This window comes from Camelus dromedarius, chromosome 1 (assembly GCF_036321535.1).
Source record: "Camelus dromedarius isolate mCamDro1 chromosome 1, mCamDro1.pat, whole genome shotgun sequence".
Taxonomy (NCBI): Eukaryota; Metazoa; Chordata; class Mammalia; order Artiodactyla; family Camelidae; genus Camelus; species Camelus dromedarius.
In genome coordinates, this window is record NC_087436.1 from 20,433,238 (window position 1) to 20,460,755 (window position 27,518).

At 34.4% G+C, this 27,518-nt stretch overlaps 1 protein-coding gene across 1 annotated transcript; it reads right to left on the bottom strand.

Annotated features, from left to right (window-relative positions):
• Positions 1–232: 232 nt before the first annotated feature.
• ABCE1 (ATP binding cassette subfamily E member 1) lies at positions 233–27,489 on the bottom strand. The gene is made up of 18 exons (XM_010982664.3): positions 27,352–27,489; positions 23,403–23,536; positions 22,395–22,480; positions 20,187–20,284; positions 19,066–19,183; positions 18,558–18,695; positions 18,344–18,413; positions 18,009–18,105; positions 17,007–17,096; positions 11,937–12,058; positions 9,058–9,279; positions 7,974–8,033; positions 7,820–7,878; positions 4,168–4,278; positions 3,938–4,080; positions 3,732–3,854; positions 2,324–2,435; positions 233–748 (listed from the first exon to the last, which is right to left on the bottom strand). The coding sequence occupies exons 2-18, from the start codon at positions 23,503–23,505 to the stop codon at positions 701–703; spliced, it is 1,800 nt and encodes a 599-aa protein (XP_010980966.1). The 5' UTR covers positions 23,506–23,536; positions 27,352–27,489; the 3' UTR covers positions 233–700.
• Between the last annotated feature and the right edge of the window lie 29 nt (positions 27,490–27,518).

Here is a 27,518-nt window from a genome sequence, read left to right on the forward strand (position 1 = left end):
CTTATGGAATGCTAAATCTGAATAAGTCAGAGTAAAATTAGGGTTTTCGGGGGGCTAGGAGAAGGGTGTGTTGAAATGATTTTCGATAGATATTCAAAAGCACCAAAAACATTGTAAACAATGCTTAAGTTTGTAATAGTCATCTTCCAGCAGTGGTGTTTTGTACTAGATAATCTTCCCTTGAAAGTCTAAGCACACTGAGAATTTAGTGCAAAGGCTGAAAACAAATCAATACAATCCTGATGTTTATTTATCAAATTTCATCAGTAGAGTCATCGACCGGCCTTAAAAATAAGGGTGGTTTCATTATACTAGAATACTTGGCAAACTATGGAATTACAGAAACTTGTTTCAAGATTTTTAAAAGGGGGCAACACTGGTCAGCATTCAGTACATGAATATATAATATACTTATTGAAAATCTTCGCATACATCATGAAAACTTGGAGGTAATCTGTATAGCTTGAAATGTCTTCATTTTTGAATGTTATGCACAAAAAGGGCCCTATCAAGAACAGAAAAGTGATATTTTCTGTATTCCGATTACAGTTTATAACACAACTGGCTTTTGATGTTATTACAGCAAGTTAAATTCCAAGCTCCAGGGCATGTGGGGTATAAAACCTGATTTTCAGTTTTATATGACAAAAATCCCAATGTTTCTTTTAATAAATGGCTTATCAGTATTCTCAGATTCACTCTAATCATCCAAGAAAAAGTAGTTTCCACTCTTCTTTTGTTCTACATCCTAAAAAATAAAATAGAGAAGCAAGAGAAATCAACACCATTCTCTTGTATGCAGGGCAGACTTTCATCCGCAGCATTACTTCACAGGGTTTATGGTACTGTCTGTCCAGCCGCCTCTGCACTCACTGTCCGCTCCTGGGGATTCCTGGTTCCACCAAAGGCCGGATTACTACCTCTGCTACCCATCCCTACCACAGCACCTTCCTTGGGCCGCCTCATACAAAATCCCTTTACATAAAATGCCTTATTTACATGTCTAAAAATTTGTTATATAAAATACATTTCCAGAAAAACTATTAAGTTCCATTTTCATCATTTACCATTTCATGGTAAAAAGGTAACACTGTCAGTTTGAGAACTGCCTATCATACAAAACGTATATAAAAACAATTTTTCCCAGTACTGTCTACAGACTGGCCAGCAGTGACCCATTTACCTATTTGCCTAGGTGCTCCTCCTTTACTAGAATTCAAATATGACTGTCCAGGACGAGTGTTTATAGAGGAAATGATGAATAGTGTACTGGGGACTGAGCCATGAGTGTACACAAGAAAACTACAATACAAAGTGTTTGCAATGTTTCAGAAGAAGTTCTTACAGAAATTAAGCTGTGTGTAGTTAGTGTTCTGGAATTTAGTTCTTCTGTTTAATATGCTTTCCAGAGCTGGGAAAACTTTAATTTTAATTTAAAACTCACTATTTCATTATCCTAGACAAGAGTAAGATAAGTCATTTATAAACACAATACATAGTGAAGGCTAGGCACCCAGACATTGTGTCAGGTGCTTAAATACGTATGATGTGCACCACGACCTTGGCTCTGCCTTCCAAGAGCTCACAGGTCAGAAGCAAAGCTAGGAGTACAAACACAAAAACAATGAAATCGAGTAAGTGCTACAGGTATGCATAATGTACCTGTACAGCTTCTAAGTATTAAGGATGATGGCTAGAGGGCTATGAAATGTAGGCAACATTTTAAGGAGGCATTTCAAATACTAGAAACAGAAGTGCTTTTTTAGAGTTCGTTTTTTCTTTGAGTGACAAAGAAATGACTGCCTTCTAAAAACCGTATTTCACAGACCACATTAAGTGTAGGGTGCACAATTATTTTATATACCAAAAAGAAAGAAACACTGCCAATTTAACTGACAATGTTTTTCCATTATTTAGAATTTAATGCTTATTGAAGCAGCTTGTTTAGACTTTAAATATACATTTTAATCATGTGTTTGTTCTTGTGCATGCGCAAAAAGAAAGATGTGTACAAAAAACTGGTCAAATAAACTATTTGAAAAAACTTCTTTGCTTCAAAGGCAATGAGTGTAATCTTTCTGAAGATATTTAAAATGACAATTATACTCAACAAGAGGTACAACAGTGGGCGCACCTCAAAGAGACAACGCGGCAATGGCCGCTGCATCACAACTGCTGCCCCAGAATGAAGTATGCCATCAGATGCTAAGATGTACAAGACATGAATCTCAGAACGAAGTATGACATGGAATTTAATGAACCATGCCTTTTCATTATTTACACTGAGAAGTTATCCGTGATTTAAGATAATTTTTCTACATACCTTAATTGAATTGAGTTTGTTTATTCTTGGCCTATAGTTGTTTGGATCTCTTCTGAATGTAATTTCAAGCTGAGACAAAAATTTATTCATGCCAGCCAAAAGGGTTTGAGGACTAGGGGAAAAATAAAATCTATTAATTGTGATCGAATTTTACCCCCCAAATGTAACTACTTTTTGGGATGAAGAGTATTATGAATCACTGTTCCCTCTAATTCCCCAATCATGTCATCTGAATAATAGTATAATCACAGTATATTAAAAATTCTATATTCAGAAATGTCTTTGCTTGGACTACATAGTTTGGCTGCATTTTTGTGCAAAACACACAGTTTAAAGTGTGCTTCTGATCTGGAAAAAGAAACATTTAGACAAGTACTACTTTAGAAAAATTACACAACTGTAGAATTTCAAATCTAGGATTTTTAGGGGAGAAGAGAATTTAATAGAAAAGGTATTTATGTTAGAAATCTGGCACTAAAGGGAGTATGTACAACCTAATGGTTTTTAGTAATAACTTCTTTTTAAATTTTTATACTTTATTCATCTTTTCTCACCCAAACTAGTTTTTAAATCATACTGTACATGTGGAACATGGTAAGCACTGTGTAAATACAAAGGGAGGATCATTATTTGAATAACCACCCTCGCTAAGAAGTATGTGATTTTCAATAACTGATAACACAGATTTTAAATGGGGAAAAAAAAGGAATTCTGCAAAGCTCAGAAAGTACTTTTATTTCTTGGATGGATTATTCAAACAGGAACTCCATTCCTCCTAAACCAGGAAACACCATGTTGGAATCACATGAAATTATTTTTATAGGTCAACATGGTTGAATATCAGTTAATTTCATACAGTTCAACTTAACAAGGTTTTAGCACTAGAAGTGTAAGAAATTTTTCATTAACTACCTGAATGTTAGGCTTCTCAGTATTACAAGTGCCCTTGATCAAGCCAATAAGTAAAAATGAAAGGAAAAAAAAGGGGGAAACATAAAAGCTTTCATCTTTAACTGTGCTGTGCATCAGTACCAGATATCCAGGTTGTAGTGAATTTTACCATTAGCAGTGTAAGATGGGCAAATCATGTAACTTACGACAAAGAATGGAGCAGACAAAACTTAACCTGAAAGAAAAGGTGCGGGGCCGAAAGCTCTGCATGCTTATCCCCCTCGGTCAGGAGTTCTGTACTATAGCCTGAAAACTGCTGTTCTGCCCAGTGCCATCCAGAATTGGATATGAATAACCTTAGGCGTCACAGAGTCATTTCTGTAATTTCTGGCTATTTCCTTATTAAAAATTAAAATAATATGATTAATGTCTAAATGCTTACTCAAAATTTTAAATAATAATGTTCTAATTGTTGGAACTTATAATTAGGTTTGTATACTTTAGAAAGCAATTTTACCTGTTTGCAACTGTGTTCTTAGATGGAACACCATCAAAAACAATGACTCGGTCTGCGAGATACGTGGCCATGATGAAGTCGTGTTCTACAATGAAGGCTGTCTTCTTGGCATGGAGAATGAAACTAAAACACATGATTTTGAAATCTTTTAGTTTGGTATCACCAAATTTTCAAATGCTATATTTAATCAAAAGTAATACTCTTACCGTTTCACAACTCGAGCAGCCATTAATCTTTGCTCAGAATCCAAATAGGCAGACGGTTCATCAATTAAATAGACATCAGCAGGTTTGCCCAAACAAAGAGCTAAAGCTACTCGCTGCAGTTCACCACCAGATAATGTCTGCACCTATTTGCACAAGAAGTTCAACAAACCACGTAGAGACACCAAAGATTAAAGTAATAAAATGATACAACAAAAATTATCTTAAAGTACCTCTTGATCAATGATGTTTTCAATTTGCAGAGGCTTCATCACATCAGTTACAAACTGTGGGTGTGTGTAAGCATCTCTTATCTTCTCATGTAGTAGCTGTCGAACACTTCCCTGTTTTTAATGAAACAAGTATCAACATTTTATTTCAGTACACAACTCTTTGAATTATGAACCTAGACAAAGTTAAACTTCTCAGCAAAGGTGTATCAATTTGCCACTAACAGATATCTATAGTATTTTTATGCTTATCCATCAGCTATGCCATGTTTCCAGACTTTTTAAGTTAAAAACCCATCATTTCCACCAAGTAAACAAAAAAACACAATAATCTTAAAATTTGAAAGTAGTAAATAATGAATGTTTCAGGGAAGAAATCATTTGAGAACAGGAATAATTCTAGAGGTCAACATAGGTATCAAGTAATCTTAGGCAATCAGTAAGATAACACAAAACGCACAATAATGCAATAGGGATGAATTTAAGATGTCTCTTATTTGTTACCTGAGGAGAGGGCTGAGTTTGAGAACTTAAAAGCTAAGCTTATAGAAAGCATCAATGATACAATTTTTATTGTAAGCCACACCATCTCAAATACTCTTAATATGAATACTGAGGTACTGAGTGTAGATACTGGAGTAAATTCTTTGCAACACCTGCAGAAACCAGCCGTTAATAAACATCATAATGTTTTAACGCTCATCCACCCTGTAACATGTGCCACTGATTGACTGATGGGCTGAATAATAGAGGCTCCACCATTTTCTGGAACCTACCAATGTATGAGGTTCCAGTTTCTCCACATCCTCACGAATACTTGTTACTGTCCTTTTGATTTAAGTCATCCTAGTGGGTGTGATATGGTATCTCACTGTGGTTTTGATTTGCACTTCCCTCATGACTAATGACGTTGAGCATCTTTTCATGTGCTTATTGGCCATTTGTGTATTTTCTTTGGAAAAATGTCTATTCAAATCCTTAGCCCTTTTAAAGTGAGTTCTAAGAGTTCTCTGTATATTCTGAATACAAGTACCTTATTAGGTGCAAACGATTTCTCCAGCTCTGTGGATAGCCTTTCACTTTTCTGGTTTTACTTGTAGCACAAAACACATTAGATTTTTAAAGATTTTGGAAAAAGATGCCAAACAGACTTTAACAAATTAATCACCAAGTCACCCAAATCTGGGTACAGTTGTGTTTCCTCAGGGTCCCTATCACCGAGATACGGCTGAAGCTTTCCTTCATCCAATTATGCAGGTTTTTACAAGTAATTTGCAAGTTTTCACTTGTAATACAAGTATTTAATAGTAACAACATATAAGTATACTGCAGATAGATTAAAATATTTTCTTTCGAACAAAATTACATAATTTTATATTACTGTCTTATGATATTTGCTGAAATAATTCACACAATTTACTGCAGTGTTTTGGGACTACTAGGACAATACGTTCCTGTCTTTTTACATTTTTTCTAGCCTCTTGTCATTCCAAAGTTTGCGTGCTTTTCTGATAACAGAGGATGCACATTCTTCTGATTGTTTTGCCTTCTGCATATTCTCTAATTTGTAAATTGTGAATTTCTTGTCCTTTATCCCTTTGCATATTATTGGACCTAATATTTGGAAAATATAACCATTCTTTAACTAAAAGTTCCCTAAGTTCTGATAACTTAATGTTTTAATTTGCCTTTGCTTGGTATACAGTATGTGCATTTACAACAGAAATCCCAGGAAGTAGATACAGTGCTAATTTCCAGCACCATTTGATACTTTTTTGTAACATCGTCACGTACAGAACCATCCAGTCACTTCTGTTATAGTCATGTATGGCCAGTGGCTTCACTTTTTTAAGACTGTAACAACAAGCAGATGAATCTGAATTTGACACCACAATGGGTGTGTGTTGTCAAAAGTATTCTTATATCCTGAACATCTTTCCACCTCAGGATGACAATTCCACTGTTGTTTTCTTGTGACACCATTTCACCCCTTTTTAGTGGATGGGACATAACATCTTCTGGTATAAACTATTATGCCACACAGTCCCAACCATACGAGTTTTCAAACTCAAAAATTTTAGGGCCAATTTGTAGCTTTTGTAGAAGTTATCTTATATACAATGTACATTCTTCAATAATTTTTCTGCAAGCTCACTGCAAACATTTTGAGCTAATAATTTGCCTGACTCCATTAGTCTCTTGTCCAGAATATATTTTTATTGACCACGTATAACCTTTGGTTGAACACAGATAATTTTTTTCCATATTTGTGTGTCTTATTTGGTATATACTGTCTACATATAAGCCTTCCTCTTCAAGGAACCACTGTCTCACTGGTTATGATACCTGAGCCCGGTGAAAAAAATTTGATAATTTTCAGTCAAAGTGTTAATCAATGGTAATATTTTTCCAAGCTTATCACCTCTTTCAATCATTTCATTATTTGCAAAGTGCAAATTTGATATTAAAATGATTATGAGACATTATGGTATGTGGCAATGTGAAATTGTAAAGGGATCTTTTGACCAATATTTAGTAATAGATATTGATTTCAATAGACTCATCCAAACTAGAAGAGCAAGGAATTCTTCAATTTCTTCAGAAGTAGGTTCCCACCTCTTCATTCGACTATATTCCACATTTAGATGTTGAAGTAATTTTTGTTGCGCGTACCTATATGCCTCCTTTACCAGGTTTATTATTTCGTCATCTAAAAATAGCAAAAGAACTTCACCTGGGCTGCTATCATGAGGTAATTCTGTCAGAGGTCCACTTTTTCCTGTGATTATAAATGACCTTTGTCTGCCAGTAAACCCTTTCCACTCAGTACTGTCCAGTGCACCATCATCCTCATCATCTGTTTCTTCCTCTCCTTCTACAACTCATTGTTCTAAAATCTCCTGTTTTCAACTTCAAGATCATTCTCCTCATTCTCTGAGCTTGAACTTGACAAAATTTTATTTATATGTCTTCTTCTGGATCACCTCATTGTCACTACTAGTGTCACTTTCAACTGTGTTTTTACATTGTCTGACAGACAGTGTAAAGATATGAAAAACCACAGAACCACACTTGAAAGATGTATAGACTTTGAGACACAGAATAAAACTGCCAAGCTGAGTCAAGCAGAGCAGGTGAACGAACAGAGTACCATTCTAAACAACTGCTTATCTATCAGTTCTACTAATTGGATCATGGATCACTCTTGAGCTAATGAATGTCAAAGTAACACCACAATGTCAAGACTATTCTGTTACCTGAATTTATTCCATGCAGAATAATGACACTCCAAGAAGAAATAAAACTGTAAAGAGGCTGAAAATTGAAAATAAGAAAATTTTTTTTTGACAATTCCCATTATACTGGAAAAAGATTAATTATAAGCACATACACTGTTAGTGCGTCACACTGCGGTGAAGTGTGAATTTGGGCCCTGCAGGAAACACACCCAACCCACAGTGGGTGATCAACCTGTTAAAAAGTTTTCCTAGTAGTGGAAATGAATTAAGGACTGTAGTAGTCCTAATATCTTCCTTAGCACTTTCATTATGCCTGTACAGAAACTAATTTGGAGAAGGATTTTGATACAGTTTAAGATTAATGCTCTATGTAGATATAAGCTTTTCTTTAATAACAAAATAACAGAGTAACTCACCGTTGATTTGGGACTGATTTTCTGTGGCTTATAACTGACATTTAGAATTGGTACTTCCCCTGCAAAATAATGCAAATAAGACACTGAGAACTGCCCAGACCTTTAAAGTTTACTATGTGGAACAGGGTAAAAAGACTCAACATCACAACTGTACCTCCTTCATCAGGTTTAAGTCTTCCAGCAAGCATTCTGATAAATGTCGTTTTACCAGTACCTGGCAACACAACATAAAACAAACTGACTTGCAAGATGCTTCACATTTAGAGTAAGTCACTATGCACTACTGGGTTTTCACTGAGAAATTAGTTTTAAAGATACACACTGGCACTGATGAATTCTGGAAGTTATACAGAAAAATATCTGAACACTGATGATTCATCTCTCAAGTATCATTTTATACTAAATGGCAAGAATACAGACTAGAGATTATAGTGGCCATTTTAATAAATGGTGGGTCTATAAAGTATAAGTCTTGGGTTTGATCTTAAAAGATTTATTTAGCCAAATTATCAATGCATACAATTTACTGTTAAGACAGCACAATACTGTTATGATTGATACCATCATCAAAAGTCCATTTATATGAAGTATTTAATTGCAACCTAGCTCAAAATTTCTCCATTAACTAATGACTAATATATTGCAACAATCATCAAAAATTTTTTCTTCTACAGTTTTGTACCCTGTAAGTACACAATTCAAATCTTCTTTTTTTTAATCATGAAAGCAATACCAGATATTTGGTACTCAAATTCATCTCACAGCCATATTTACAATGGCAATCTAATATTAAAAAATGCTGGTAATAACAACTGTTTACAAAGTTAGATTAGCCTGAATTTAAAATAAGAAAAGCTCCAAATGGAGGAGTGCAAGGAAAACATTTTAAACTAGACTGCTTCTGAATTACCGATTTATCCTTTCTTTCCTAGTCAGTTTCCAGGATGAATAAATGCTGTCTGTACCAACTTACACACAGAAAAACCAGTTTAGAAAAAAAAATCTTATTTTCACTGAAAGTTAACTAAAACAAAATAAGAAATATGAACTTGATTGAATGACAGTGAGACTAAACCATATGTTGTCACAAAAATGTTAACTAGACTGAGCAATGTATGATATGAATTCATTCCAGCTCTCAAACCTATAACTGAGTCAAAGTTTTTCAGAGTAATTGGAACTCAGTCACTGGATAAATAGAATAGACTTTCAAATATCACAAATTAAGAAAAACTCACCATTTTCCCCCAACATCACCATGATTTCAGAATCTGTAAACTCTCCAGCTACAATTCCTAGCTCAAACTCTCCCATCTTTTTCTTCATTCCAGGGTATTTATACATACACATCTTTTTAACTTCTTCTTCATTTGCTGTCTCAGCCACTTTAAAAACAAGTGATGCATCTCTGAATCTCAAGTTTTCTGTTGGAACGTAGCCATCCAAAAAAATGTTTATGCCTGACAGAAAGTTATTGATGATAGATTAGTAAAGATCAATTCAAGACTGAACTTTTTCCACAGCAAGAAATTATCATATGAAAGTCAAAACCCTAGGCTCTCTTGGGAGCAATCTGTGCATAGATTTATATTGCTATAGATTTACAACATGCACTGTGACAACATGGTGTTTCATGTACCTAATGCAAGTTTAAATAATTTATGCATACATATGTCCTATATATACAAACACATATACACAAGCACATCTTTTCATTACTACTGATTTTTATATTTTTTCCATCATATTTTATGTGGAAGCCTATGATGCCATTTTTTTCTGTAGTTTTAAATCAAAAATTGTTATTTTTTTCTAAAAATGACAAGTAGGTAATATTTTCATAGACTGACATAAAATGAAATAGTCAGGAATAATATTTTACACAATTTAAGTTATAAGTATTCATTTTCATTTGAGATATAACCATCTAAGTTGAAGTTACGATTTACTACTTTTTCATATGAATTTTGCAAATTCATATGAAATTTACAATAACAAAGTAACTTCATTAAACAGTTTGGCTTCACTGTACAAACACCATTTTCTAAAAAGATTTTAATAACTGAAAATAAACTAACACATTGTACATGAAAATCCCTCCATACTAAAGTTGTTAAGATCCATATTGGCAGATGCACAGAAATGGAAAAGTGGGTTGTTTGGGAAGCAGTGAAAAGATGTGTTTTTCATTGTTTACTATACATAAGAGAAGTAAGAGAAGGACAATTAGCTGAAGTTTTGGAAGGTCTTGAAAGAAAGTCTAAGGGTGTTATTCATTTCATCTGTACTTAAGAACCATATCTAGGCCTTCTCAGTCTAGAATATAGGTGTTCAATAAATATTTGCTGACAGAACAAATAAGCATTTATTCTGCCCAAATCAGCATTTTTAATCTTAAACTATTTAAAAATTATACGTGAGGTTAAAAAAGATTAAAACCAAAAATTAAATAAAAACATAAACTTGAAGGACTCGTAGTGGCCCTTTAGTACAAGTGCCTGCTTAATTCATCAGGTAAGAAAATGAAGGCTCAGAGAAGTGACTTTATGCAAAAAACATTAACAAGTCAGCCTTATACATTTCTACTGCAATGTTTCTCTTAAATCAACTTAAAAATGAGTTCAAGGTAAAACTGTCTTTACAGTTCATAAAGAGCTTTTACATATGCTGTGTTAATTTCAGTACATCAAAGGAAAACAGAAAGATTAAGTGCACTCTGTTACCTGAATTGTTTCAACAGATGGGGCATGTTAAAAACCAGGACCCATTTCTTGAAAGGCATAGCCTTTACATACTACATTTCTAACCGGAATTGTGAAGACCGACTGCCAGGTACTCATGTCATTATTAGTGTGATTCTAGAACTACTAATGGCATAGAGTAGGTACTGAATAAATACTTGCTAAATAAAACATTAATAATTGCTTATGATGGCATCTCTTGAGACAACCGAACAGAAAACTGGGCAATCTCACAAATTTTCCCTTAAAATATGTATTTATCTCAAATGTACAAGTAGATAAGTGACAGCTATTCCTTCCCCACATCTTATACTACACATACACTTTTTATAAATTAAAAAAGTTACCATTGCCTTTTTATGCAGAGTGTGATGCAATGTAAGTTCTTTCCCCAAAAGTTTCTTAGGTAACTCAAAAACGATCTCTTCGAAGAGACAGCTTAAAAAAAAAAAAAAAAAAAAAAGAGCCTCCACAACCCAGGGAGCTACAAGGCTACATAAATCCTTATTCTTATAGAAATATGGTATTTTTCAAGATATGAACTAAGTTAAGTAGTCCTTTATGTATTCTAGACTGTCAGTTGAAGGCACAGTTGGAGAGAAGAAATATAAAGTAAAAACAGGAGTAAGGAAGCAATGGAAGGAAACAGAAAGAGAAAGGAAGAAGGCATACCAGGTGGAGAGTGCACTGATTTTGTTTCAGGAACCATTTAGTGGTAGGCTAATTTTTACTTTTGCCTAACTTGCTTAAGTAGGGAAGAGACATGGAAAAGAGAGGCCAGAGAGTCCCTCTTTCCTGAAAGTAGAAGGAATAAATGAAAATACACTTACTAAGCTATTTTATTAGAATTTGTCACTTATTAAACTATAATATACTTAACTATTATTAGACTTTCAGATAGTCTTTGTTCCACAAACTTAGAATACAGATTACAGATAAACTTGAAACATGAAAATAAAATGAGCACTGAAGGATTTTGAAGAGTTTTCCTACTGGCACTGGCCTGTCAAAGATAAAGCTGAAGATGACAAACACTACAATGATGCTGCAGGAGCCAAAATACAAAAGAAACTTGTAATACAGTAGGTAAGTAGTAAAATCGATAAAGCATTTTAACCCACAACAAAAAATTCTCCAGAAACAGGTTTTAACAACTGATGTGTATATACCTTATATATATATACATATATGTGTGTGTGTGTATACATATATACACACACACATACACACATTCTATTGGATGACTAAATTCCTTAAGACCAGACTTTTGGATAAGTAATATTAGAGCAACACCTAACTACTTAGTATCAACAATACATTTTGTAAGCACCAGAGTGAAAGAGAACACAGTATGGTGAAAATAGTTTTCAAGTTACCTTCTCTTACACTAAAAGGCATAGTGACAACACCATAAGCACTTGGTACGCCATATAAACAGCAGATGAAGTCAGAGAGATAGTCTAATACACTTAGATCATGCTCCACCACAATGATATATCTGAAAATCAATATAGATTTTTATTTTAAAATGTAACATAACATACATAATTTAGTTAAAACTGTATTTAATTATAATTCTTACAACTCTTGCATATTTTTAAAAAAATTAGTGTAAATTTCAGGAAAACAGATATATTAAAAAAATTAAAGACCATTATTGAGCAAGTCATAAAACATTTTCTTTAAATAAGACTCATTATCAATGTTCATATTTGAAATTGTTTTCCTAGACTAAAAAAAGTTAACATGAAATAGTTTATGGATATATGAAATAAATGTTTTGCTAATAAAAAGTTTTAAAACGAACTTTACAAAGCAGAAATAATTATAATAAGTTTGAATCAGACCTAGTTTAAACTGTTTATTATGCTATTCAACTTATGTTTGTCCTATCCCATACTGGCTGCAGTAGGGGAAACAGAAAATACAACAGAATCTTTAAACCAGGAACTTTCAATTTAGCTAGAGAGACAAGGAATAGGTAAGATGCAATACCAAAAAAGACTACTTAGAAAATATGTCCTACACAAAACTCACCACCCATGTTTTTATGATCGAATGAACACTTTCATAAAAAATGACTCACTTAATTTGCAATGATGTATTTAACTTGTCAAATGCGTCTAATTCATTCTTTTCTTTCTCTTCCTAAATTCTAATTCAGGTTGTCATTGTATTTCTTTCAATATTGCAATAGGCTTTTGACAAATCTCATTTTCTTCAGGTCCCCAGATGTGGCTCTCAGTTCCAAATGAAATGAATAACATCCTTAGACTTTCAAGAACCTCTTGACCAAAAACTTTAGCTACTACAGATCTTCCTCGACTCATGATGAGGTTGCATCTTGGTAAACCCATCCTAATTTGAAATATCACATGCCATAAATGGATTTAGTATGTCTAACCTACCAAACATCATAGCTTGGTCCAGTCTACCTCAAACATGCTCAGAGCACTTTTATTAGCCTACAGTTGGGCAAAATCAACTAACATAAAGCCTATTTGACAATAAAGTGTTGATCATCTCATGTAATGTATTGAGTATTATCAAAGTGAAGAACAGAATGGTTACGTGTACCCTCATGATCACATGGCTGACTCAGAGCTGTGGCTTCCTGCTGCTGCCCAGCATTACTAAATATCATATTGCATATTGCTAGATCAGGAAGATGGCAAAATTCAAAATTAGAAGTATAGTTTCTACCAAATGTGTATTGCTTCCAACACTGCAAAGTCAAAAAAATCGTTAAGTTGGGGGGGACATCGATACATCTCTAACTTGATTTATATATAGGGTACACTGAAAAATGGATCTTTCACTGTTTCTTGAATAATCTACGTTTCTATCTCTGCGTGTCTAAGGGCTGGTCTATCATCCAAATGGTCTCCTGCCTAAAATCCTCACCTATTGAAATCCTACGAAACACTTTAAGGGCCATCTCAACTTGTACTCCCTTCTTCATATGCAAATAAACTTTCTTCTTCCCCCATTCTTGAACCCTCTGAACTTGGACGTCTATTATTTTTGAGTACAAACTGCCCATTAAATGTCTTGAAGACAGACTAATAAATTTTAGTACCTCTATGATCTTTAGTCTTGTACTATGTGGCAAACAATTTATTATTAATAAAGTTGTTGAATGACAAAATGAAGAATTTGGACTATAGTTAATTGGCAATGGGGGAAATGACAGGTTCTTAAAAGCACTTTCCAGCAGAACTTTCTATGATTATGGAAATGTGCTATCTTGATATTGTCGCATAAGGTAACAAGAAGCTACTTGGAATGTGGAACACTTAAAATGTGACTACTTTGATTGAAGAAACGAATTTTTAATTTCAATTAAAATTAAAATAGCAACATATGGCTAGAGGCTTCAGCACAGTTCTAGGAAAGGAGAATGACAAGAAAAAAAAAATCATTTCAGAAAGATTAATCCGACAAGAAGAAACAGACTTTTTATTTAAGGAAGCTATCACATTAATCCAGGTCTTAGGTGGTAAAGGAAAAAATGAAAAAAAAAAAAAAGGTAAAAGGGAGTTTAATACAAAAAGAAAATATTAAGAGGAAATGTTTTCTACTACGTGGTGGTAAACATCAATAAAAATGGCAAGTCACTCAAGTGAGCCAATATTCATCCCACCTTGTGTCTTTGTTGATAATATTCCATCATTTGGAATAATTCTCTGCTTTTTTTACCATTAAAATCTTCAAGGCCCAGTGTAAGGCACCATAGCATTATCTAGAGGATTTTAATGTGCTTTCAAAAGAAGAAAAAAGTAAGTCAAACCCCCACCTATCCCTACCTTCAAATGGAGCTTATGTCCAAGCCCAAAATGTAAAAAGATTTAGGTGAGGTGAGCCACTCTATTTTCTGAAGGTAGGAAGAAACAGTAATCTCCAGCATAATGAGAAATCTATGTTGTGAAATTTGACACCTAATTTTGGGTTATCTATTGGTTTTTAATCTTACTGAAGATGTTCTTGGAGGTCAAATTCTAGAAAACTTCTTGCATTATTGGTCCTCTCTCTGACCCATCCTCTATTTTTTGTTGTTTATCCAAGCATATGGTCTTCAAAATCTTTTTACAGCATTAAAGACTGAATGTGTGCCTTGACCTATCGCAGAATTTCAGCATGCAGATATACTTCCTTTAACTTTTTATCATAAGTCTATCTCTACAGAGATTATTCTGACCCTATACCTATAAAAATAAGACCCAGAATATCTGAGAAAATGTCTAACTCAATCATTTCCTTCACTTTGTTACTCTAACTTGTTTTGGCATGTTATCCCTTTTACAATTATGGTTGCTGCCAACTCATAATATAGGATTGTAATGATCTAGTTGAATACTTACATATTTAGATACATGTCACTTCACTGTAAATCCTTTCAATTCTCATTTTTATTACGGTTAGAACATTATTTGGTATTAAAAAATTATGTGTGAAAGTAGATAATACCTATGACCATCATTTCAGTAAAATAAAGGAATATAAAAATGTTTTTATAAAAAGAGGCCAGAGCTGAAAAATACTGAACTGACTGCTTGCGTATTCTCTTATTTACAAGATAGTGAAGCCCCTGAATACCAGGACCACATTTTTACTCTTACATTCCCTACCTAGTCTATCATAACGCCCTGGCCTATGTATGAAGTGAAAATTATGGCTACTTATTTGACCTAAGATTGTTTCTTTATCCCTGATACTCTGTTTCACTTCAAACTATGTACGTGGATCATTTGCTCCTTGAATCTAAGGAGTCGAGTTTTTCAGTTCTGAAAAATTCTCAGCTATCATCTTTTCACAGTTTTATTTTTCAAATGCTTAAGACATATGTAAATAGTCTTTTCATTCTTTCTCCATCTCACTCCACTCTCCATGTCTCTGAATCTCCCTTCTGTATCTCAGTTTCATTCTCTTTCTGCTGTATCCTGGTAACTTGCTCAGATCAACTCTTCCAGTTTCTCATGCTCTTTTCTGTTGTCCCTAACCTGTCTGTCTATCCAGTGAGTTCTCAATGGCATGACTATACTTTTAGTTTACAAATCTGTTTGGTTTTTTCCCAAACATTAACCTACTGCTTTTTTGTAGTATCACAATCTTAAAGAGCTTTAAATATTTTATGTTTTTAATTATTTTAATATAGTCTCTTTGAGAATGTCACCTGACGTTCTTGAAGGTCTAATCCTGCTGTCTATTGTGTCTACTGACTCATTTGTAGAGTTGCCTCCTGTCATTTATAACCCTGGGTTTAAAGTTCATGAGTAAAATGTAAAAATCCCGTGTGACCAGGGTTGAGGGCATATCCCTCTGAAGTGGTTTTCTGTTTGCTTTGGCCAGGTACCACAGAACTAAAGATTCAGTGTCCTCTTTATGTTACTTTAGTATGGAGGATTCTTGATTACATAATTTCATGTAACTACATGAATTTACATAAATTTCAATTCTACATCCATGTGACCTGCTGGTCCATAAACAAATCTAAAGGGGAGCCATCCCTCTATTCCAAAAGAGCTCAGTGAGTGACAGCTATGCACTTCCTTGACATCATGTGTTTGCTCTTTTGCTGAGAAAGCAGTCCTTTGAGAGTCCTGGTATTTCGTGTGATAATCCAATACAAGGCCTTGCTTCTTGTCAAGTGGTTGTTAAAGCACAACACCTATCAGAGACTAGCAACATTCTCTAGGAAAGCCATCCTTGTCTTTCCCCTTTAATTTATAGTTCTTTCTTTGGTTTTTGATCCCTAGGGATTTCTATTGCTCTCCTGTAAGATCAGCTATGTATTAAATCAGTCAGTAAGAGAGGAACAGAAAATGCCATACAGAAAAAAAACCTGGGCTGTGGTCACAGCTTTGCCATATGGTAAATATGAAACCTACAACAAATAACTAGCTTTTCTGACCTTAGACTTCTTCATCTGCAAAATGGAATCCAATCTAAAGATTCTAACTTACTAGATTACTGAGGCTCAAATGAGATGATAGATTTAAAAGCTCTGCAAACTACAAAAGCACTCTATAAATACAGTATGTTGTGATTATTTGTCAGAACTCTCTTGTGCTTGGTAAGATCTGGAACAACTGGAACTACTCTGGTGATCCTTATAATATTCTAAATTTTCTATGTGTTTGAATGACATGTCCATTTAACAATCTGGTAAAAGCTAAGGATCTGCTGCTTTCCGGAAATCCACACATAAATGCCAAAATTTGCACATCATTTCAGAATATTCTTAGGTTCCCTCAAAACGGGCATAGAAGTAAGTGAATCTTGCATCAAGAATCTTTGTTCCAGATAGAGCAAAGTGATAGCTTCAAACAACCAAGACAGAAAGCATGCACATCTAAATGACATTGATGGTCCTAGTGTTCGACCTTTAGAAATCTGTAAAACTCCCCAAATAAAACAACAAAGGCATATATTAAGTCTGTACTTACCTATCTGGATTTATTAAAGATCGTATTGTAATAGCAGCCTTTAAACGCTGCTTGACATCTAGGTAACTAGAAGGTTCATCAAACATGAAACTATGGAAAAAAAAAAACATAGTAACTTACAAGACAAATATGACACAATTCTCCCTTGCATGTTATTTTAAAGCACTGAAATGTAGTTTGATTTCACAGCAACAACAAAACCCCCTTACAGTAAGCCCACTCCAAAATGGCAAAAATTCCTATCTTCCGTTCAGAAGTAGAAGGAAGAAAAGAAATTATGAAAAGCAGGACTATATATCAAGTCTGGGGACAGACTCCCAGACTGGGCTAACTTACAAACTGCTACCTCCTCATGAAAAATACTCTGATACATTCTGAAGTAATCCAAAGTGCTCTTCTCTTAATTGGATAAAGTCAGTTGCATTAAACCAGAGTTTCTGCAAAGGAGGGCACTGAACAGAATTACTGAATACTTTGTGGAGAAGGGCTAGCCTGCCTTGGATGCCAGAGTAGAAATGTGGGAAAAGACGGGAGCAATAAATTCCTGTGAGAAAAGACACAGTAGAAGGTAGGAAGGAAACTCGCCTTTTCTACTTCCTTCTTCTCTCTCACGTGGCATGCCACCCTGATTCAGGATAACCTAAAAGACCTCATGTTCCACTTGAGCTATTTAAAAACCTTGATGGCCTGCTGGGAGAGCTTTCATCTTAAAAAAATATCCTTCTTATGTATAAGGAGAGTTTAATAAACAACTGACTTTACATTAAAAAGCTCTGGAATCCCTAAGTTGTCAAGTAATTATCTAAATAAATGAGATCCCTCCTGGGGGAAGAGCAGGAAAATGGGCATGGATGCGTAACTGCTTCACCACCTTACCTCAAGGCTAGATACCTTAGACACTCTTCCTATTCATTTCTCTCAAAACCACTGCTTTATTAGCAGCATTATAAATAAAAACTCTAAAATAAGGATAAGACATACAAAAAGTATAAAGTAACCTACATATCAGCTTTCTGTATGCAAACAACAGCACAAGCAAATCTCTGCAACTCTCCTCCTGAAAGATCTTCAACATTGCGCTCTTTTAGATGGGTTAAATCTACAAACGACAGAGAAGCACTGTATTCAATGTTACTTTTATTTTACCTCTTTAGGGCAAAACATATACTGCACGTCATTCTGTGTTTGACTATTTCAGTTAAAAATTGTGTAACATAAAAAGTAAATATGACAAATACTAGAGATTTTTCATTTACTTCAGTAATCCATATAAAATATCAATGTTTATAAGTTAAGTCCAGGACCTATTAAAACACATATCCAAAATTAACACTCACCAAGCTGCTGACATACAATTGCTTGTGTCTTTGTCTCATCTTTTCGGTCCAAAATAGACCCCACTGTTCCCTACCATAACATATTAGAAATAGTTACTATTATTTTCCTTCAATATTAAAATGAGTTACAAAGTAAAACAAGTTTACTTTGATACATTTTTTATACTTCTACCAGTATTTGTAATACATAAATTTTTCCTAAAAAGCAACTGACCTTTGCAGCCTTGGGAATCTGGTCTACATACTGAGGTTTGATAATGGCTTTCAGGTCATCTTCTAGAATCTTTGTAAAGTAATTTTGCAATTCAGATCCACGGAAGTAAGTCAAAATTTCTTGCCAATCAGGCGGATCCTAGAAATATATGTATAATTATCTGAGTTTAATAATACAATTGCAAAGAGAATGAATGTTACACAAAATGGAATATATAACCAAATAGAATACTTCTGATTTCTTAACTTAATATCAGAGGTGGATTTAATTTCAAGTCAAGGAACACCAACCTATAATAGTTTATGAAAGTTCAAAATTATCAATTAAGTAGCATTCACAGATTTTAACTAAAAAGGAAGGAATTTCATTTATATCTAGTTTCTCAGCATTAATTCCATGAATAATCTTTAAAATAAGAACACTGAAAAAATAAAACCAAACATACGCTCTCCCATAGCCTCACAAAATTGACCTAAGATATTAATTTTTAAAAGGTCGTAATACATACATCATACTTTCCAAGGTTTGGCTTTTGCTTTCCTGCTAAAATTTTTAAAGCAGTTGACTTTCCAATACCATTAGTTCCAACTAATCCCAAAACTTCACCTGGACGAGGGATAGGCAACCTGTCATAAGTGTATAAAAATAATAAAACAACTCAGACTTAAGAAGAAAAAGCTACACAATACCAGAACGATGTGTTTTAACGCATTTGCATTCCACACCCATCCATTAGTAAGCCAAGAGATACAACATGTTATCGGCTATCAGGGGGGAAAAAAAACCAACAGCCAAGATTAACTTAAACTGTTAATTGTTAGAAGTGCATCCATGGCCAATATTACCCCAAAATTTACTTGTTCAATTTTCATTCAAAGTCTATCCTAAAGTAACAATTTTTCTTTACATATAAAGCTCAGTTTTAATGTATAACAAAATGCTTTGGTACAAAATTAAATAGCAGGTGCAACCTCACATTGTCTTTATTTATTTTTTTGCCTGCCATTTACTTACAAGGAGAGAAGTGCCACATCAACCAGAAATACTCCACTTCATTCTCCCTGCTGCAGTAGGCCCCTTAAAGCTGGCAGGTTGAGAAATATCTTTTTATTAGTTGAATCTAGACTCCCAGATTCAAAATATTAGTGTTTGGCAGATTAAATATTTCAAAGAACTCTTGTGATTTAACATTATGTGTTCACGCTCAGAGTAATATTCTCTGTAGATCATGAGATTAATAGTTAAATAAAATTAAAGACAAATTCCCTTAAAAGTTATTTGGGGGACAAGGATATTATTAACAGTGATTCTCACCCCCCAGTTGTATATTAGAATCACCTGGGAGCCTTTTCCACTAACCAAGGTCCAAACTGTATAACCAGAGATACGATGTAATTCAATCGTGCTGAAACCTGGGCATTAGTAGTTTTAAAAAGATCCCCAGGTAATTTTAATGTTAGCTAGAATGAACCACTGACATACACAATATGATTCTGCATAATGTTATAATATTGTAATTTTCTTTAGTGGATTTCAAAGTTAATAAATACCACTTTTTCCCATTTCTCTGAAAATTACAAATGTAATTTACTCTTAACTGAAGTAAAGAATGCTGACTTGGAAATATACCTGTGAAGTTTGAAGGCATTGGCACAATATCGATGTGTTGTTTCTTTCTCCAAGTTGCTTGGTAAATTGACAATTGATAAGGCGCCAAAGGGGCATTTCTGTTATTTAAAGTAAAGAATTAATTTTGTGTTAATTTTTAGAAATATACACATGACTAAAATGAACAGATTAAGAAATTTTTATAAGTAATCTTCCAAACGTGGGAGTTTCACAAAGATGTATTGTTTCATTTTCCTTTCCTTTTCATTTCATCTCCTTTACTTAAAAAAATAAAAGTTGAGTTCCTTGAAGGCAAGAATCATATCTAATAATTTTGTATTCTCTTTAGTGACTAAAATAATTGTAGACATTTAATGTTTAATACTTACTGAAAAACCTTACAGAACTGGAGGGTGAGGGTGTGTGTGTGTGTGTGTGTGTGTGTGTGTGTGTGTGTGTGTGTGTACGTACGTACACGTGTGTGTCTTATAAGAGAAGATTAAGAACAAGATAAAATATGGTTGTTGAGCACACGATTCCATAATTAGTCAATGAGATGCCTTTCCTCTATTTCCTTCTTGCTGTATTTGTATGCTTCCTTTTCTACCTTGTGAAGTCCTCTGAGGTCATGGATTGTGCCTTTTTTGGTCTATTTATGTCCCAACAACAGCTGGCATTAACACTTGCATACATTAAGGACTAATGTCTTTCCGTTGTGATTTTTAACCATCCCACATGAAAAAGATGCATTATATTCCAACTGAGTAAATTCACATTAAAAAAAAAAAAACTTTTTCATGGAAAAACTTATTCAAATAATAGCTGACTAACAATCAGATAAATGTCCAAGGAACAAAAATGGCAAGTGGAAGGTCATTTAAGAGTGGTAATGTGGCTAGAAAAATTTCTCAGAAGTACAGGTAACTACACAGGTACAACCAAAGAGGACAACATCAGATTACAGATCTGTTTGCCAGAACTGTTCAGTGAGCTCAGGGGGCCAATTCAAAAGTCTCTGTATATCAAGATTTCAGTGAATTCCCATTTTCTGAGTTACAAGAAGATAGAGAATTAAAAAACAAAAACAAAACTCTTGTTTTCTAACAAAATAATCACCACCCTCTGCTAGAAACTATTAATTCTTTACTCATGGTATTTTTCTGCCAAGGGAGTTTACCTCCATTTACAGAATTCTCTATTACTCCATCAATGTACATAAAATGCATATAGGCTGCAAGTTATTTAAACTTCTCTAAATCTACAAAGAAAAAAATATCCACATTGTTCATCTTTGGAATCTCCTTTTTCTATAGCAGTAAAGAAAAAAATAAAGTAGAAGATAATACACAAAATAAGATTTCCTGCACCCAAAACATTGGCAGGCTTATAACAGAAGATAAGCAAATATTTGCTCAGAGAAATGTTTCTTGCTTATATTTTCAAAACAAGAGAAATGCTTTCAAGTACCAAGCTTCTGGATACTTAACTGAGGACTCAGAAACCAATGTAAAATACCCATGAGCCTTATAAGGAAAAAAATAACAGGTGGTATCCATATTCTGATAAAGGTCCTTTCTAAAATATTACCTGCAAATAACAGTAACTAACTTAAGAACTTTGTACACTGGCTCCCAAATATCTTTTATGAATTAAAGTTGGAAATTCATCATTCTTGAGTTAAAAGCCTTAATATGCTTTTCAATACAACAAAAACCGATTAAGGTATTTTGAAAAATTACACTACTAGGATAAATTCAACAATAGAAGAATGTATAATATAGCAAAAAGCAGCACTTAAGGATGAGGTTAAATTAAATTTTTTTTGTGTCTATTTTTATTTAAAAGTGTGAACTGAAAATTAAATACAGACTTGAAAAAAAGTATATGTAATATGACTCGTATTTTTTATATTTATATTTCCGAAAAGTTCTGGTAAAGATTTGGAGAATGCTCTTCACATAAAAGGGTGAAAAAAGAGAAAAATGGCTTTACAAAGTTGCAAACTACAAGGATAACTTTTAAATAAAGTGGTTTAACTAACTGAAAAAAACAACACTATTAGATTATCGATATAAGAATAACATTTTCCTAAATTTATATCCTTTATTCAATGCTTTATATCTTGCTTCTTTACAAATAGTTATAATATACTCAGAATTTTTAGATTCAGAATTTTTAGATTTCATTTTAAGGTTACAGATTTGATCCAATAAATAAAATATCACCTACCTTAATACAAATACCACAACCAATACAAAGAGTTTCAGAAATCCATGCTATTTTGCTCTGACAGGTCACCTCTATGCATAATTTGCCTGGTAAAGGAAAAGACAGAACTAAGTCATTTTTCCTCACATTCTAATTTCCTGAACATTGCCATTTCAGCAATTCTGGTTCCAAATTTCCATACAAAAGCAATTTTTCAAAAACAAAGGATACACAAAGAAATACATTTGAGATAATGTCTTAAATTAGTGCTTTGTGGGGATAGATTTCTGAACTTATTACCTATATGAATACTCCTGTCAGGCAAGAGGAAGATGACTCTAACATGCTTATTTTGTTTGATTTACTATGATAAACTATGCCTTGAAAAATGGTAACATATACCAGAGAAGGGAATGAAATATGTTAGCCAGATCAGGGAACTCCCAAAAGGTATGTAGAATCTAATACATAGACAAAATTAAACATAGCATTAAAGATGTTATTAATGGAATTTCTGAATAGCATGGCAGACTGTAACAAATGGCATCTGAAGTTTCTTTTAAGATTCAGTAAGCTTATACCTCACTAGTACATTTAAAGTAACTATTATTTTAGCATAGCCCTTAAAGACTACCAACAATTCATCAATTCTGAATTGTTGTAAGTTTATTTAATCTTTAAACTATAGCAAAACCTCATGAATAGTCTTATTAAGCTTTTAAAAAATGAGAATACTATCAAATAACAAACATCTTAGCAGTCCTTTCTCCATGACTTTAAGTAACTAGAGAATGTTGTAGAATAGTAAGAATCTTAGTAATTTGAACTCTGGTTTGATTCCGTATTCAATGAACTTAAACAAGATTATTTAATCACAAAATAATAAAAGAAATTTAGAACAACATCTGGTCTTACCTTTACCATCTAAAAAACTAACAGGGAAAAAAGTGTATGCTAAAACCTAGAGAACTACGAAGCCTTTGAAAACCTTTTCTTATCTTTAAGTGATCCACAGAATAGACAGCTTACCCATTCGAACCACAGGGCAACTCTTTTTGCACTCCTGCCGACATTTCTTAGGTTTACATTTGTCATGGTTCACAATAGCAATTCTCGTTAATTTATCCGCCATAACTCTAAGGAAGTAAGAATATCCAGCTCCCCTATTAAAATAAAATTGACAAAAAATTATGGCATAGTCAGTGCAATTAGTTGAGAGAAATAAGTCAGAGGCATAAAAGTTAGACGGGAGGACATAAATGTTCACTATATTCAGATATTATTACCTGGAACAAGTGAGAAAAGAAAAGCTAATAAATGCAATAAAATAATTTAGTAAGGTTGGGAAAACAAAACTTTACATATATACCATCAATCAGGAGATTCATTTAAAGAAGGAAAAAACACCACTTTCAGGAGTCACAAAAAAGACCTAGGAATCAACTTAAGATATATACATGTGAGGAAACTTTCAAAATACCACTGAAAGACATAAAAGACTTGAACATGTAGAATGACAATGACACGCTGTCTGAGTTTTTACAGTAGAGAACTGTCGATTATCAGAGATTTCAACCTTCCCTAAATTTTTAAGTTTAATCCAATCTCAAGGGAAAAAACTCAACAAGACAAATCAAACCTAAAGCTCTTATGCAGAAAGAAAAGCAGTACTAGCTAGGAAAACAGAAAGAGAGCAAGTGGGATGGGAGAACTTATACCTGACATATGGAAAAAAATGATTATAAGGTATCAGAAATTAATGCTGGTACCCGAGTGAGAATACAGATCAATAAACAGAACAGAAAGACATGATATGAAAACATACATATGATAAAGATGTTTACTTCCTCCTTCAAGCTAAGTATCACTTCATGTCTTAACCATCTGAGCTAATGACACTACTGATGGAAATGGCAAACCATTATTAAGGTTTTAACCATCATGTTGGTCAACTGGAAAAAGTAAAAACTTCTTTCCCTGCGAATTTATAATACTGCCAAGATGAATTTTACACTAACAGCATTGAAATGAGAATGAGACCAAGTAACTAAATGCATAGACTGCCCGCTTTTATAGCTTTCATAAGTCTTCATATTTCACAGTGTCATCAATTATGTAGCTGAGGTCAATATTAACTTAAAAATCTCTTATGATATTGGGCTTAGGGACAGACATTAATATTCTTAGAAGGTGATTAAAGTAATTCCAAAAAGTGCCTTAATACTTCAGTTTATCCTAACATGTAATGAAAGAACCTGAAGCTAAAAGACTACTGATTGACAAAGACATTCCATTGGCTTTTTCTATTGACTGTGATCCTCTACCCAGACGTTTTTGACAGATTGCTTTCTCTTGTAGACCTCACTAGTACCCCTCAATATCACTAAGCTTGGAAGGGGGTAAAAGATCTTGCTGCTCAGTGCTGCTTCCAGACTATTTCTCTCCCTCCTCACTAGAAACAGTCAGCCTAAAAATATAGAACTGCTTCGTTTTACTCTCCTTAGCTCTTTCCACTATATGACATAATATAGATTTCATATATATATATACATCTATGGTACATATACACACTTATTGTGTAGTATACGTATTTAGATATCCTCTCTCCATGCAGAGACTATATTTTCCCCTCTCCAAACAGAATGTACTCCAACATGAGGGCAGGAATTTTTGTCTGTTCATCCTAGTGGCTGGACCAGTGACTACCACATAGTAGGAGCTCAAATATTTCTGTTAAATAAAATAAGAAAATGTATTTAGATATGGTAAATAATTTTCCTATAGGTTATAACAACTTCAGAAATACTGCAAGTTACCAATACATTATAGTGACAGTTACCCACTAAAGTATATACCAGAAAAAAAAAATCATCCAAAAGGAGACTAAATTTTATGTAATAAACAGAGTTATGCTAACTGATAGGTTCACTTTACCCCTTTAAAATCTTCAGCAACTGGTTCAGGCCGTCTAAAGATTAGAAGAAGAAACTAAATTAACCTTTGAATTCCTAAAAAAGCTATCATTCTGGAAGTGACAACTCCCTAGAAACCGAAGATTCTTTAGTTAGCTATTAAAATAAAACTGGACATCATACATATTCATTGTGGCTCAACACGAACTAAGCATAATGAATTCCCCTGTAGGGGCTAAATCTTCACTGATTTATCATTACATTAAAGTTTATTTCTGTCAAACTACTACAATGCTTCATCTAATATTTCAAACCATTCAAAAAACCAAATGACTGTAAGAGACGATACCAGAGATGGTTAATAAGTTGATTTACATGAAAAAGTAGATTATAATGCATTTAAGAAAAATGAATACAGATCCTTTACAGACTGTTAATTAACTGTGTAAACACTATTAATTAAATTTCTATGTTAGTTTCAAGAACTGGGAAGAGGGAATCCCCACTTTCTCTTTCAATGAGAAAGAAACAGCACAGGAAAGCTTGGAAGGGAAGACTATAGGAACAAACCCCTTAAAACAAAGAGGGATTTGAAAATATGCCAAATCTGAAAACAAATTCAGAAAATGACCTTCACTGTCATCCTTCCAGCTGGGAGGGAAAAAGGAAGTGAGACATACATGGAAAGCCTTTGCAGTCTAAGACCAAAATTATAATAACACCCTGTGAAAGCATTTAAAAGACTGCTGTAAATGAATGATGCTTGATACGTAAATATTCTAACTTATGCTATTGCAAATTATTAATCTTATGAAACTCAAGTTGGGAGTGGTGCACAGCTACGGTTTCAGAGTATTAAATGGAGGACAATTAGAAGGGATACTAAATTAACATTGCCTTCTCCTTCTCCCACACCAGCAATTATATTAAGTGTTCTTCCAAAAAAAATTTTTATACGAAAGAACAAGGCTTTTAACTAAAACTTAAACAAACAAAAATACTTTTTGGCTGAGATACAGATAAGAGCCCTTGGTTAATACTGACAAAGCATTATTGTCAAGTAACTGATACAGAATGAATATTCTCAGTATGAAGGACAAAGATTGAGGACTGCAACACACATACCATTATCATAACTGCTAATTAACAGTTCTATGGAAAAGAGGGCAAAACAACACACACACACTGTTTTGACAGCCATTTCTCACTTTTGCCAGTTTTACCGCAAGAAAATGAGAAAACAGCTTATGTAGTTTATGGGATGTGGGAATTGGCGTGAGCCATCATGCCTATAATATATGAACCACTGAAGTAAAAATAAAGGTATTTTCAGTAATGACACCACCCCTGATCTCAAGGAGTTTTAAGATACAGTAAAGAGAAAAACGGAGAAGTCATCAAGACGAAAAGTGCGGATCTTGTAAAAGCGCACCCCAAATGCTGAAGGCGTTAACCTGGGAGATTACTGAACTAACCCTGGTTACAGCAGAGTGCACGTTACTCTGAGAAAAGCAGTGACGTTTGGCCGTCATTTCTAAAGAGACTGGGAGTGGAAAAGGAGTACGCGACTCCATGGCGGCAAGATGCCATGACTCATAGCACAGTCGCCAAACGGTACAAGAAAAGGCCAAGACTTCCCATAGTCAAATTCGTACCCGTGACATTATACCCATTACACTGTGTCGGGAAAGAGTGGGGGGTAGGAGGGGACGCTGTAAGTTCTAAAGGGAAGATTCAGCTCTAGGGTAGGAGCGGTGTAAGAGGGGTGGCGGTGGAGGTGGTAACACTGAGGGGATAGCATCCAGGTCCACTTTCGTGTTCCCTGGCGGGGATGGCGACCAAAAGCGGCCAGGAGCCAGGCGGGCTGGAAGGGAAGCGCGAGGCGGTTCCAGACGTCGGTGGCGCCCGCGCTCCGCCGGTTCCAGCTGTCTCTCCCAAGCCGGCTGCCACGCGCCGCCGCCGTCTCCACAGCCGCCACCTGAGGCCTAACCTAAAGGCTCTCGGAGAACGTCCCTAAAGTGGCGGACTGCAGCTAACGGCCAAACCTTGCCGGGGTATCCACTTACCTGGAAAGACAGATTTCCCTCGCGGAGGGGCATGCAGAGGCCAAACCAGCTCTTGCTTTCACTTCTCAGGCAAACGGCGTGTTCCTACGGCCACCGGCCAAAATGGCGGTGCCCAGCCGCCGCCGCCTCGCGCATGCCACAAGCACATAGTGCGCACGCGCGACAGG

What these genes read in the sequence shown, in the direction of transcription:
- ABCE1 (XM_010982664.3), bottom strand. Translation starts at nt 23,505, where the DNA reads ATGGCGGATAAATTAACGAGAATTGCTATTGTGAACCATGACAAATGT. An exon ending in TGCATACAGAAAGCTGATAT is followed by an intron (nt 17,097 to 18,008) that starts GTAGGTTACTTT and finishes TTTTTTCCATAG; the next exon opens with TTTCATGTTTGATGAACCTT. An exon ending in GGTGATGTTGGGGGAAAATG is followed by an intron (nt 8,034 to 9,057) that starts GTGAGTTTTTCT and finishes TTGTGTTGCCAG; the next exon opens with GTACTGGTAAAACGACATTT.